General features: G+C 48.0%; 1 protein-coding gene across 1 annotated transcript in view; it reads left to right on the top strand.

Moving 5' to 3' along the window:
• Positions 1-12,707, top strand: part of Entpd3 (ectonucleoside triphosphate diphosphohydrolase 3) — a 47,257-nt gene extending 34,550 nt beyond the window's left edge. The window contains exons 8-11 of the mRNA XM_045136681.1: positions 3,740-4,012; positions 4,915-5,025; positions 7,328-7,465; positions 11,866-12,707. Coding sequence (XP_044992616.1) covers positions 3,740-4,012; positions 4,915-5,025; positions 7,328-7,465; positions 11,866-12,102 — 759 coding nt within the window. The 3' untranslated portion in view covers positions 12,103-12,707. The remainder of the gene's footprint in view (positions 1-3,739; positions 4,013-4,914; positions 5,026-7,327; positions 7,466-11,865) is intronic.
• Positions 12,708-13,423: the final 716 nt, after the last annotated feature.

Below are 13,423 nucleotides of genomic sequence, written 5' to 3'. Positions count from 1 at the left end.
CACCATGCCTGGTGTATGCAGTGGTGGGGACATAATTTAGGGCCTTGTGCATGCAAAGCAAGCACTCTGCCCACGAAGCTGCATCCCCAGCACAGTAACAGAACTAACCTAAGATATTAATGTAGTGATAATCTAATGTATTCCTGGGGGTCCGTCCTCTCTCTCATGTTGTGTTGACCACTTCTAATGAATATGCTTCGGAAATCTAGGAAGATCTGGACTCGTGAGATAGCTTAATGGTTAAAGGCACTTGTTTGCAAACTCTGCTGCCCAAAGTTCAATTCCCTAGTACCCATGTACAGCCAAATGCACAAAATGTGTATGTGTCTGGAGTTCATTTGCTGTGGCAGGAGGCCCTGCTATTGCATCTATTTTCATTCTCTCTCTGTCTCTCCCTCCCTTCTTTCTTCCCTCTCTCCTACCCTCCCTCCCTCCCTCCCTCCCTTCCTCTCTGTCTCTCTCCTTCCTTCCCTCCCTCCGTGTCCCTCTCTCCCTCCCCCCCCCTCTCTCTCTCTCTCTCTCTCTCTCTCTCTCTCTCTCTCTCTCCCTCTCTCCCTCCCTCGCTCCCTCTCTCTCTCTCCTTCCCTCCTCCCCCCTCTCTTATAAGTAAAAATATTTCTTTAAAAAGTCTTAGAAGGATAGGGCATGGTGGCTCACACTTTTAATCCCATCACTCAGGAAGCAGACGTAGGAGGATCACTGTGAATGTGAGGCCAGCCAGAGACTAAAGAGTGAATTCTAGGTCAGCCTGGGCTAGAGTGGGATCCTACCTTGGGAAAAAAAAAAAAAAAAAAAAAGCCTTGGAAAGGACTGAGGCTAAGGAGAAGGCTCAGTGATTAAAGAACTTTCTTGCAAAGTTTGCCAGCAAGTTTGATTCTCCAGGACCCACGTAAAGCCAGATGCACAAAGTGACACATGCATCTGGAGTTCATTTGCAGTGGCAAGAGGCCTTGATGTGCCCATTCTCATTCTCTTTCACCCCCCCTCCTTTCTCTCTACTCTCACAAATAAATAAAAATATGTTAAATGCTATCAACAGGAAGTAATTTTATTTATTTTTTATTTTAGAGAGAGACAGAGAGAGAATTGGCAGGCCAGGGCCTCAGCCACAGCAGTTGAACTCCACGCCACTTGTGCCACCTGATGGGCATCTGAGACTTTGCACTTGCCTCACCTCTGTATGTCTGGCTAACATGGGATCTGGAGAATAGATCCCGGGTCCTTAGGCTTCTCAGGCAAGCATCTTAACCACTGAACCATCTCTCCAGCCCAAAAATATTTTTAAAAAGGAAGTCTAGGAAGATCCAAAGCCCTAGATGTTTTCTGCATGATTCCAACTCTTTATGAACACAAAATGTTTCAGCCTGGTAGCTAAGTTTGCCTGAGAAACATGGAGCTCCCCTGGGTGCAGACAAAAATACAATCGCAGTCACAAGAGAAATGCAGGGGAGGGCAGAGCCTGTACTGGCCCAGCTTTCTTGTACAAGGGTCTATATTAGGCAGGCTTGGAACCCTGTAGGCAGGGAGGACTTTGGAGCAGCCAAATTCCGCTCAGTAATCAGTAGGGCTGTGTCCTGGGGCACCAAAGACCACAGTGAGCCTCCTGTGGAGGGCGGTCACGGACATAAACCCTGCATTCGAGTATGCCTGTGTGTCAGTGACTGCTCTCAGCTCTATGGAGGAGACCCCACACCCCAAACTCCAGTGTCAAAGATACCACCTCCTTCCACAGCTGGGCTGCCAAGACGGAAGGAGAGGGGCCTCAGCTGACTGGAGGGTATGAGGAGGACCGCAGCCCACCCAGTGTTTAGAGATCTCCCCCGTCCCTCCATCTGCCAGGGTAGCTGGGAGCAGGAGCTGTGATATGTAGCTACTAGCCTACTAAAAAGTTGAGTTGGGGGCTGGAGAGATGGCTCAGTGGTTAAAGGTGCTTGCTTGCAAAGCCTGACAGCCTGGGTTCAATTCCCTAGTTCAATACTGTCAAAAAGCCAGATGCACAAAGTGGTGCATACATCTGAATTTTTTTTTTTTTTTGCATTGGTGGGAGGCACTGGTGTACCCATTCTCTCTCTGACTCTCCCTCCCTCTCTTTCTGTCTGTCTCTCTCTCTCCCTTTCTCCCTCCCTACCTCCCTTTCTTTCTACTTGCAAGTAAATTTAAGACAAAAATAGTTGAGAGCTGGAGACAGCTTAGTGGTTAAAGGGCCTGCCTGCAAAACATAATGACCCAAGTTTGATTCCCAAGTGCCCCATAAGGCCAGATACACAAGGTGGTATAAATAAATAAACAAACAAATAATTATTTAAAAGTTGAACTGACTCACAGAAGTCACTCAACTCCTGCAGCATTCCCATCTTCAGACCCCTCTGTGTAAGTTGGGTGGTGGGAACTTACCCTCCAATTCCAGCTTCTGCCCCAGGAAAGACTGAGCCCGTGGCACAGGATCCACATGGTGGGTGACCTTAGGAAGGGTCCAGCACTACCTAGGACGGAGAGAAAGAAGGACCTCAAGCAGCCTCCATCTACTGTGCCACGCTCCCGCCCCAGGCTATCACCCCTCCCCAACATAGCCAAGCAATACCCCAAGTGAACCTAGTCAGCTATCCACAGCAGGGCCCTCAGCACCACCATTCACCCCCATGTCCCTGTGTGCTCATGAAAGTAACTCAGCCAGCTGGGTGTGGTGTGTGGTGGTGCACGCCTTTAGTCCCAGCACTCGGGAGGTAGAGGAGGAGGATCGCCATGAGTTCGAGGCCAGCCTGAGACTACATAGTGAATTCCAGGTGAGGGTGGGCTAGAGTGAAACCCTACCTCAAAAAGACAAAAGAGAGAGACAGAGAGAGAGAGAGAGAGAGAGAGAGAGAGAAACTCAACCAACATGCTTATTTCTGGAAGAGAAATTCTGAAGAATCCTTCCTTCTCCTCTTCCTCTTCCTTCCCCCCTCCCCCTCCCCTCCCCCTCTTCCTCTTCCTCCTCTTCCTCCTCTTCCTCCTCCTCCTTCTTCCTCTCTCTCTCTCTCTCTCTCTCTCTCTCTCTCTCGTTCTCTGTCTCCTTCATTTCTGGCAATGCATACTCCTCTGGCTCTGACAGAGAAGAGAGTGGGGCTCATAGAAAGAAAAGGAAATCATCCTTTCCCCAGAGCAGGTGAGAGTCAAGAGAGGCTAAGCTCTAAAATCTGTCTGAGAGACTGGATGATGTGAAACTGCCTAGCGCCCTCCCTGGTCCGGAGCACCTGCACACGCCCTCCCCACCTTTTCTGAGTTACTTGGAATAAAGCTGCTTAAACTGTCTGTCAGGACCCCATCCGGGATGGGGTCAGGGGATCAGAGAGCTGCGAAAATTTTGGCAACAGTAAAAGGTTTTAAAATGTGCAATGGAGCGGGGGGGGGGGGGGGGATCTGGAGAGATGGCTTAACCATTAAGCGCTTGCCTGTGAAGCCTAAGGACCCCAGTTCAAGGCTCGATTCCCAGTACCCACGTTAGCCAGATGCACAAGGGGGCGCATGCGTCTGGAGTTCATTTGCAGTGGCTGTAGGCCCTAGCACACCCATTCTCTCTCTCCTTCTCTCCCTCTCTCTCTCTCTCTCTCTGTCTCTCTCCCTCTTTCTCTGTCACTTTCAAATAAATAAATAAAAATAAACAAAAATAAATTTTAATGTGCAGTGGCCAAAAGGATTTACCAAAAAAAAAAAAAAAAAAAAAACAAACCCACCTAACGCCTCACTCTGGTACCCACAGGGCTCTCCCACTGAAGCCACCGTCAGCAACCCCTGCTACCCTCAGAACTACAGTGCCGCCTTCACCTTGGGCCACGTGTTTGGCAGCCTATGCACCGAAAAACAGAGGCCAGAAAGTTACAGCCCCAACGACATCGTGACCTTTACAGGAACCGGCGACCCCTGGCTGTGCAGGGAGAAGGTGGCTTCCATATTTGACTTCAAAGCTTGCCAGGACCGAGAAGCTTGTTCCTTTGATGGGGTTTACCAACCTAAGGTTCAAGGGCCGTTTGTGGTGAGCGCAAACCCCACTGGGAGAGTTCTGGCTGGGGCGGGGGAGATGGCTCAGCCATTAAGGCCACTTGCCTGCAAAGCCTGCTGACCTGGGTTCGGTTCCCTAGTAGCCACGTAAAGCCAGGTGCACGACGCGGCTCATGTGCCTAAAGTTTATTTGCAGCAGCAACAGGCTCTGGAGTGCTCATGTTCTCTCTCTCCCCCTCTCTCCCTCTCTGTCTCCCCCTCTCTCCCTCTCTCTCTCCCTCTCTCTCTACCACTCTTTCCCTCTCTCTCAACATCTCTCTCCCCCTCTCTCCCTCTCTCTCAACCTCTCTCTCAACCTCTCTCTCCCTCTCTCTTAACTTCTCTCTCCCCCTCTCTCCCTCTCTCTCTCCCTCTCTCTCCCTCTCTTTCCCTCTCTCTTAACCTCTCTCTCCCCCTCTCTCCCTCTCTCTCTCCCTCTCTCTCTACCACTCTTTCCCTCTCTCTCAACATCTCTCTCCCTCTCTCTCAACCTCTCTCTCCCTCTCTCTCAACCTCTCTCTCCCCCTCTCTCCCTCTCTCTCTCCCTCTCTCTCCCTCTCTTTCCCTCTCTCTTAACCTCTCTCTCCCCCTCTCTCCCTCTCCCTCTCTCTCCCTCTCTCCCTCTCTCTCCCTCTCTCTCAAACTCTCCCTTCCCCCTCTCTCTCTCTTTCTTTCTTCCTCTCTCCCCCGCTGGATCGTGCTCTGCTGTCGCTCCTTGCTGCGCTCACCATGAGCTTCTGGGAACACCGCCCTGTCAGTGTGCTGGCATGACAGAGGCTGCCACAGCTTCTGGCTTTCGACGGGGGGTCTGGGGAATTGAACTCAGGCACTCGGGCTTAAGCAGTGAGTACTTGATCCACTGAGCCGTCACCTAAGCCCCTTCTGGGCTTCTTCCAGGCTTTTGCAGGGTTCTACTACACAGCCAGTGCCTTCAACCTGTCGGGGAGTTTCTCGCTGAGTGCCTTCAACTCCAGCAGCTGGGATTTCTGCCAACGCACTTGGAGTGAGGTATTTTTTAAAAAAGGGTGGATGTCAGTACAAAAATATACAGCAGAGCATATTGCATTTGCGTGTATGTGTTTGCATATATGTATACATTGTGTCTATGTGTATGTGCATAAATATGTATGTGTTATATATGGATGTGTGTCTAAATGTCTGTGCATATGTGTATGTGTGTATATGCATGTATGTGTATATATGTGCATGCATCGTATACGAGTGTGTGTAGATCCTGAACTTAGCCCTGCCAATCTGCATCTACAAAATCAGATAATTCATGCATGCGCTGTGGACAACACTCTAAGTGCATGCGGAGAGGTGAGGACGGAGCCCAGCCCACTGGCGCACGCCCATTATCTCAGCACTGGGCAGCAGAGGTAGGAGGAGTGCCGTGAGTCTGAGGCCTGCCTGGGCTAAAGGAGACCCTGCTTCAAAAAGTGAAAACACCACAAAGTGGCCATGGTGTTCGTGACCTCACAGTGGCTGATGCTGTCTGTGCAAGACCTGCATGGTGGGGGGGGGGACATGGAATAAAATGGAAGAAAGAAGGGTTCAGTGGAAGGGTGACTCAGAAGGGGAAGGGAGGGCGGTGGGACAGGACTGTGATTGTGACTGTGATATATGGTCCATACCTCTGGAGGTTGTTAATAAAAAGTTAAAAAATAGGGCTGGAAAGATGGCTCAGCAGTTCAGGTGTTTGCCTACAAAGCCTAAGGATCCAGGTTTGACTTCCCAGCACCCAACGTAGAGCCAGATGCTCACTTGTGCGTGCCCCTGAAGTTCATTTTCAGCAGCTGGAGGCTCTGGCACACCCATATTCTCCCTCCCTCCCCCCTCCCTCTCCCTCTCTCTCTCTCCTTATAAATAATAATAAAAAAATTATTTGGGCACGGTGGCGCACACCTTTAATTCCAGCATTTGGGAGGCACAGGTAGGAAGATCACTGTGAGTTCAAGGTCACCCTGAGACTATATAGTGAATTCCAGGTCAGCCTGGGCTAGAGTGAGACCCTACCTTGAAAAACACGTGTGTGTGTGTGTGTGTGTGTGTGTGTGCACGCGCACTATATGCTAAAAAGTGGGTAGAGTGATGGCTTAGCAGTTGAGGTGCTTGCTTACAAAGCCAAAGAACCAAAGTTCAACTCCACAGGACCAACATAAGCCAGATGCCCACAGTGGTGCATGTGGCTGGAGGCTCTGGCACACCCATTCTGTCTGTCTGTCTCTCTCTATCTTTCTATCTATCTGTCTATCTGCTTCTTTCTCTCTCAAACAAATAAATAAAAACAAAAAAAGTTTAAAAGTAAAGTGAAAAATGAGAGCAGCGCTTGGTATGTAATAAATACTCAGTGACCTCAGATACTACTACGACGTGGCATTGGATAGGGATATTTTTATTGTTGCATAATTGTGTTGTTATCGATTTTATCTTGAAATTCTGAGTGATAATTTTTTTTTTTTTTTAATCTGAGCATGTGGCAATCAGAAGACAGCTTCAAGGGTCTTTCCTTACCCTTGTACCTTCTTTGTGACAGAGTATTTTTTCTTATTTTGTCACTGAGTGCACCAAACTGATTAATTGGCCCATGAGCTTCTGGATTCTCCTGGTTCTGTCTCCCATTGTTGTGGGCACATTAAGATCATAGACACATGTGCCACTTTGTGCCCAGCTTTACATGGGTTCCAGGGAAGACTAAACCCAGGTTGGAAGGCTTGCAAGAAATTGCCTTTAACCACTAAGCCATCTCCCCAGCAATGTGAGAAGATTTTGTTTGTTTGTTTTTGTTTTTCAAAGCAGGGTCTCACTATATCCCAGGCTGACCTGGAATTCACTATGTAGTGTCAGGGTGGCTTTGAACTCATGGTAGTCCTCCTATCTCTGCCTCCTGGATACTGGGATTAAAGGCATGTGCCACCATGCCTGGCTAAGATTTTTATTTTATTTAACAGAGTGAGAGAGAGAAAGAGAAGGAGAGAGAATTGGCATGCCAGAGCTCCAACCATTGCAATCAAACGCTAGATGCTTGCACCACCTAGTGGTCACGTGTAAGCTTGTGCTTGCCTCACCTTCGTGGGCCCGGCTTAGTGGCATCTACAGAGTGGAACATGGGTCCCTAGCTCACAGACAGGCCTTAAGATTTCTTTTTAATATAATAGTTAATACCAGGTGCTATGAAATGTTCATCTTGTTCTTTGTTTCTTTTCGGCGGGGGAGGGTTCTATGGAGGGCTTGCTCTAGCCCAGGCTGAAATGTGCATTTGGAAATGTACTCGCCCACTCCTCTCAGGTGTTCTAAACCTCCTTTGCAGCTCCCATCTCTGCTCCCCAAGTTTGATGAGGTGTATGCCCGCTCCTACTGCTTCTCAGCTCACTACATTTACCACCTGCTCGTGAATGGGTACAAGTTCACAGAGGAGACTTGGCCTCAAATACGTTTTGAGAAAGAAGTAAGTAAAACAGAAATCATTTCCTCTTCACTCTCCATCAAAAGGTTTGTGCATGCATGTGGAGGCAACTTCACAGGTTACAGGGTAATTTAAATTTGGACACTTCTGAATACCCTGGGAGCAGAGAAGGGAATCACTTGCAAGAGACTTCCAGATGAGGAAAAGATGGGAAGCCAAGGGCCAGCAGGTGGTGACCTCCTGGAGGTCAGAAACCCTCCTCACTGTCCTTCTGACCCTTCTAGCTTCAGCACAAGAGCTGGAACTGGTCAGTGTGTAGGAAAGGTTGGGTGAATGAGAATTGAATATGTTAAGGATTTGAGACCTTTCGTCCAGAAAAGCAGCCTCAACTGTAATTCAATTTTGTTGTAATTTAATTTTTAAAAGGGTGATAACTGCTCTCCATTATACAGATGTCAGAATCTTATGCAGGCTTTAGAGCATGAGGGAGTTACACATTAGCATTAAATAAGAATTTTCAGGCTGGAAAGATGGCTTGGCAGTTAAGGCATTTGCCTGCAAAGCCAAAGGATCCCGGTTTTATTCTCCAGGACCCACATAAGCCAGATGCACAAGGAGGTGCATGCATTCTGGAGTTCTTTTGCAGTGGCTGGAGGCCCTGGTACATCCATTCTCTCCCCCTCTCTCTGCCTCTTTCTCTCAAATAAGTAAAAAAAAAAAAAATTTTTTTTAATATATTTTAAAAAGAAAGAAATTTCAAGCTGGAGAGATGGCTTAGAGGTTAAGTTACTTGCCTGCAAAGCCTAAGGACCCATGTTCGACTCTCCAGATCCCACGTAAGCCAGACACACGAGGTGACACAAGCGCAGGGCGGCACGTGCACTAGAGGTGCGTGTGTCTGGAGTTGAAGCGCAGGGGGTGGAGGCCCTGCTGTGCCAGTTCCTTCTCTCCTGCTCTCTCTCATAAAAATAAAAGAAAGAAAGAATTTTCTCTAAATGAGGGGTTGAAGGGATGGCTTAGTGGTTAAGGCACTTATCTGCAAAGCCAAAGGACCCAAGTTTAATTCCCTAGGACCCACGCAAACCAGATGCATAAGATGGTACATGCGTCTGGAGTTCATTTGCAGTGGCTGAAGGCCCTTCTCTCTTTATCTGCCTCTCTCTCAAATAAAATAAATAAATTCTTTAAAAATATTTTTAAAAGAATGTTCTCCTTAAATCAACCTGAGGTCATTGTGTTTACGGATAAAACTCTCGGGATGGAGAAGATTTTCTTGGCTGCGTGAAAGACAACAGGTAGATACATAAGTAGATGATAGAGATAGATAGATGATAGACAGATAGATGATAGAGATAGATAGACAGATAGATGGATGATAGATGGTAGATATATAGATGATAAATACATGATACATGATAGCTAGATAGGTGATAGATGGTAGATCAATCAACTGATAGGTGATAGAGAGAGATAGAAGATAGATAAATAAATAAAGTTGCCAAAGGAACAAAATGCTTAGAAAGTAGAGTGACAGCTGCCACCAGACCACCAGACCTTGCTTCAGGCAGGACCCAGCCTTGTGACCATGTCCTGCCACCACTGTGTCCCCAAGTCTAAGAAGGTTTTCTCGGTCCAGGAATAGCTGATGTGAAGCCTGGAGGATGTCTGGAACTGATCTGCTCAAAGTCCAGCTTTGGCGATAATTAGATTAACCCATTCAATATCCTGCATTAGGCCTGGGACTGTCTATTTTCACATTAGTAAAATTAAGTCATCTGTAGAAAAAACAAGAGGGATGTCTGGAGACACCGAACTGTTGATGGCATGCGTGCTCCAAGCCCTGCTCCTAACAAATCTAATTACCAGGCAAGCACATTATATGAATGCAGAACGTGCTCCTATTGAGTATAAGGTTGGATGAAGAAAATACTCTAGGTTTGAATATCCTTTCCTTTCATCATGAAGCATTTTCCTTCTAGTCAAGTGAGTGTTCATATGTGGGAATATAAAGAGATTTCAAAAGATTGGCCACACAAAAGTGTCACGGGGCTGGAGATAAAGCTCAGCCAAGTGACTGCCTAGCATGCCTGAGCACACTGTGGAGGTAGCAGGCAAGTAGGAAGAGAAATAGATACCACAAAAATACGGAAAGTAAGAATGAATTCTTTTTGGAAAGAAAACTAACACTAAAAAAAAATAAATAAATAAAATAAAAGGGGCTGGAGAGATGGCTTAGTGGTTAAGGTGTTTGCTTGCAAAGACAAAGGACCCAGGTTTGGTTCCCCAGGACCTATGTAAGCCAGATGCACAAGGTGGCACATGCATCTGGAGTTCATTTGCAGTGGCTGGAAGCCCTGGTGCACCCATTCTCTCTCTCTCTCTCTGCCTTTTCCCCTCTCTGAAAGGAAGGAAGGAAGGAAGGAAGGAAGGAAGGAAGGAAGGAAGGAAGGAAGGAAGGAAGGAAAGAAGGAAGGAAGGAAAGAATATTTAAAATTAATAAATAAAACAAAAGAGGCCTGGGGAAGTGGCTTAACAGTGAAAGGTGCTTGTTTGTAGAGCCTGCTTGCCCCGGTTCAGTTCCTCAGTACCCTCATAAAGCCAGATGCATCTGGAGTTCATTTGCAGTGGCAAGAGGCTCTGGTGTGCCCATTCTTTCTGTCTGTCTCTCTCTCCTTCCAAATAAATATATAAAAATATTCTTGAAAAAAAGGAAAGAAAAAGAATGGATATAGTAGCACACACAGAAAGAAGGATCAAGAATTCAGCCGGGGGGGGGGGGTGAAGCTATCTAAGCTTTTGAAATAAAATTTTAAACAAACATCCCAGGAAAAACAAAAATTCAGCCAGGCATGGTGGCGCACACCTTTAATCCCAGCACTCGGGAGGCAGAGGTAGGAGGATCGCCATGAGTTTGAGGCCACCCTGAGACTACATAGTGAATTCCAGGTCAGCCTGGACTAGAGCAAGACCCTACCTTGAAAAAACAAATAAATAAATAAATAAAACCAAAAAAAAAAAAAAAAAAGAATTCAAGGATAGCCTTGACTACATAATAAATTGGAGGCCAGCCTCAGCTACATAAGACCCTATCTCAAAACAAAACAAATAAAGATTAATAAATAACCAAGAGATGCCATTTATAAGAGAAGTTATTGTTGTAAGTGTAAGAATACAGAAGGATTGAAAGTTTTTTAACATTTTATTTCTATTTATTTATGAGAGAGAGAGAAAGAAAGTGAGAGAGAATGAGTGTGCCCGGTCCTCCGGCCACTGCAAGTGAACTCCAGATGTGTGCATCACCACATGCATCTGACTTACGTGGGCTCTGGAGAGTCGAATGTGGGTTTTTAGGCTTCTCCGCAGGAAAACACTTTAACTGCTAAGCCATCTCTTCAGCCCAAAAGTTTTTTGTTTTCTTTTTTTTTATATATAAATATTTTATTTATTTATTTGAGAGCGACAGACACAGAGAGAAAGACAGATAGAGGGAGAGAGAGAGAATGGGCGCGCCAGGGCTTCCAGCCTCTGCAAATGAACTCCAGACGCGTGCGCCCCCTTGTGCATCTGGCTAACGTGGGACCTGGGGAACCGAGCCTCGAACCGGGGTCCTTAGACTTCACAGGCAAGTGCTTAACCGCTAAGCCATCTCTCCAGCCCAGTTTTTTGTTTTCTTAATCAAGCAAATATGACCTGAAAAATAAAGCTGGTGTTGTGATTTAGTTTATAGCTGAATGCTTTTAAGCACCATGCTAACAAGTGCCATTCACTACAGACATCGCAAATGCTAAATATATGTTTGCTTTATTGAACCAACAAAAACCATGTCAAGGGGTCTGGGGAGATGGCTCAGCAGTTAAAAGAGCTTGTTTGCAAGGCCTGTGGCCAGGGTTCAATTCCCCAGCACCCACATAAAGCTGGGCACAACAAGTGGTGCATATGTTTGGTGTTTGTTTGCACGAACAAGCAGAAAGAGAACCTGGTGAGTGTGTGTGTGTGTGTGTGTGTGTGTGCACCAATGTGCACGTGGGCACACATACAATTAAATAAATAATTTTTAAAAATTTAAAAGCATATTAAGCAAAAACAGATGGACCTACCAGAAGAAACTGCCAAGTCAGCTTCACATGGGGACTCTTCCCCGGGGAGCTGGTGGTGGGTTCCGCAAACCCCTTCCCACCCTCTCTCCCTTACCCACAAACATGCCTGTTCACCTGGGCCACAGAAAAACTTCCACGGTTATTAACATGGCGTTTTCACACGAGGCTGCAATGGGGTTGCGCCATGGGCAATTGCTTTTCTGACTGACTCTTCTACTGAAGGTGGGATGGCCCCCCATTCTTTGTGGGTGCAGCCTCTCCCATGGGAGCCTCTCGGGGTTGGTGGTGGGGTGTGCTGGGGTGCAGTCTCTTCCTGAGGACTGAGCTGTCTGCTCCACTCCGCAGGTGGGGAACAGCAGCATTTCCTGGTCCCTCGGCTACATGCTCAGCCTGACCAACCAGATCCCAGCTGGAAGCCCCCTGGTCCGCCTGCCCATACAACCACCCGCCTTTGTGGGCATCCTGGCCTTCTTTACCTCAACTGCGTTGCTGTGCCTGGCACTTCTTTTGTACCTGTGCTCTCAGTCCAGGACAAAGGAACGCTCCGAGCATGCCTTCGACCACACGGTGGACTCCGAGTGACATTTCCAAGAAGGTCCTGGAGTCCGTGGCTGGCTGCCTGCAACCCGCCTGGGTGGCACCAGGCAGTCAAGGAAGGTGGCCACCTTCAGGGATGCGCTACAGTGAAATACCCAGGTGGTATGCCTCTCAGGTACTGATTCCTGCCAAAACACCTCTTGGGGTGTCCCTCGATGTCCTTGTACAGCCTGATCCTCCAGACACCTCCCACCTCTGATGTACTAGGGACTGAGGAAAGACAGACTGGTATCAAGGAAGGTCAGGGCTCTCATCCTACACCCACCCCCAGAGGAAGTTGAGAATATAATAATTGAACGTGGAAAACTCAACCTCAACATCCTCCTAACAAGACGCTCAGTAAGCTCGGATATCTCACTTTATGGCTTTTCCTGTTGGTGTTTAAGAAGACTTTCTTTCAGCAGTCCCATAAGCCCCACTGGTATTGCACCCCCTCACACTGGTAGCATGCAGTACCGAGGGGAGACGACTCCTTTGTGTTTTGTTTGATTTAGATACAGAGAGAGAAAGAAAGAGGAAAGACAGAGAATTGGAGAGAGAGAGAATTGACACACCAGGGCCTCAGCCACTGACATCAAACTCCAGATGCTTGCGCCACCTAGTGGGCATGTGCAACCTTGCGCTAGCCTCATCTTTGTGCAGCTGGCTTAGGTGGGATCTAGAGAGTCGAACATGGGTCCTTAGGCTTCGCAGGCAAGCACCTTAACCGCTAAGCCATCTCTCCAACCCTATGTTATTTTTTATCTGAAACAGGGTCTCATGTACCCAGACTGGCCTCAAACTCACACCATGTAGCTGAGGCTGGCTTAAGCTTCCCATCCTCCTTCCTGAACTTTCCAAGTGCTCAGTGCCACTACACCCAGAGTATTGGGGGGGTGCGGTTCGGAGTCAAACCCAGGACGTCATGCGTGCTAGGCAAAACACTCTCCCAACTTCCCCAGCCCAAGGAGAAGACTCCTTTACTCCAAGGACAGAGACCACAGCCAGGTTGTGACAATGGCAACCGGAAGCCCCAAAGTGCTGTGGCCATAGTCAAGGTGCGGTTCACACCGGGCTCGGGTCTCGCGCTCGCTGCCTGTGCCCCGCCTGCATCCTCGTCCCACGCTCACGGCACCGTCCCCTCCCAGCACACACTCACCCCGTGAGGCCGGCGCGCCCAGGTCCGTCCGCCGTGCTGGCTCGGAGGGTGCGGAAGGCCGCCTTTCTGTTACCGTCACGGGTGCGTGGGTCCCACCATCCCCACAGGTGGACGTGACGCCGTTGCCAGACGTCCTGTGCGTGATCACTTTCTGAGCTCGCAGGCCGG

Source organism: Jaculus jaculus, chromosome 17, assembly GCF_020740685.1.
Source record: "Jaculus jaculus isolate mJacJac1 chromosome 17, mJacJac1.mat.Y.cur, whole genome shotgun sequence".
NCBI classification, from domain to species: Eukaryota; Metazoa; Chordata; class Mammalia; order Rodentia; family Dipodidae; genus Jaculus; species Jaculus jaculus.
This window is presented reverse-complemented; position numbering and strand designations above follow the sequence as displayed.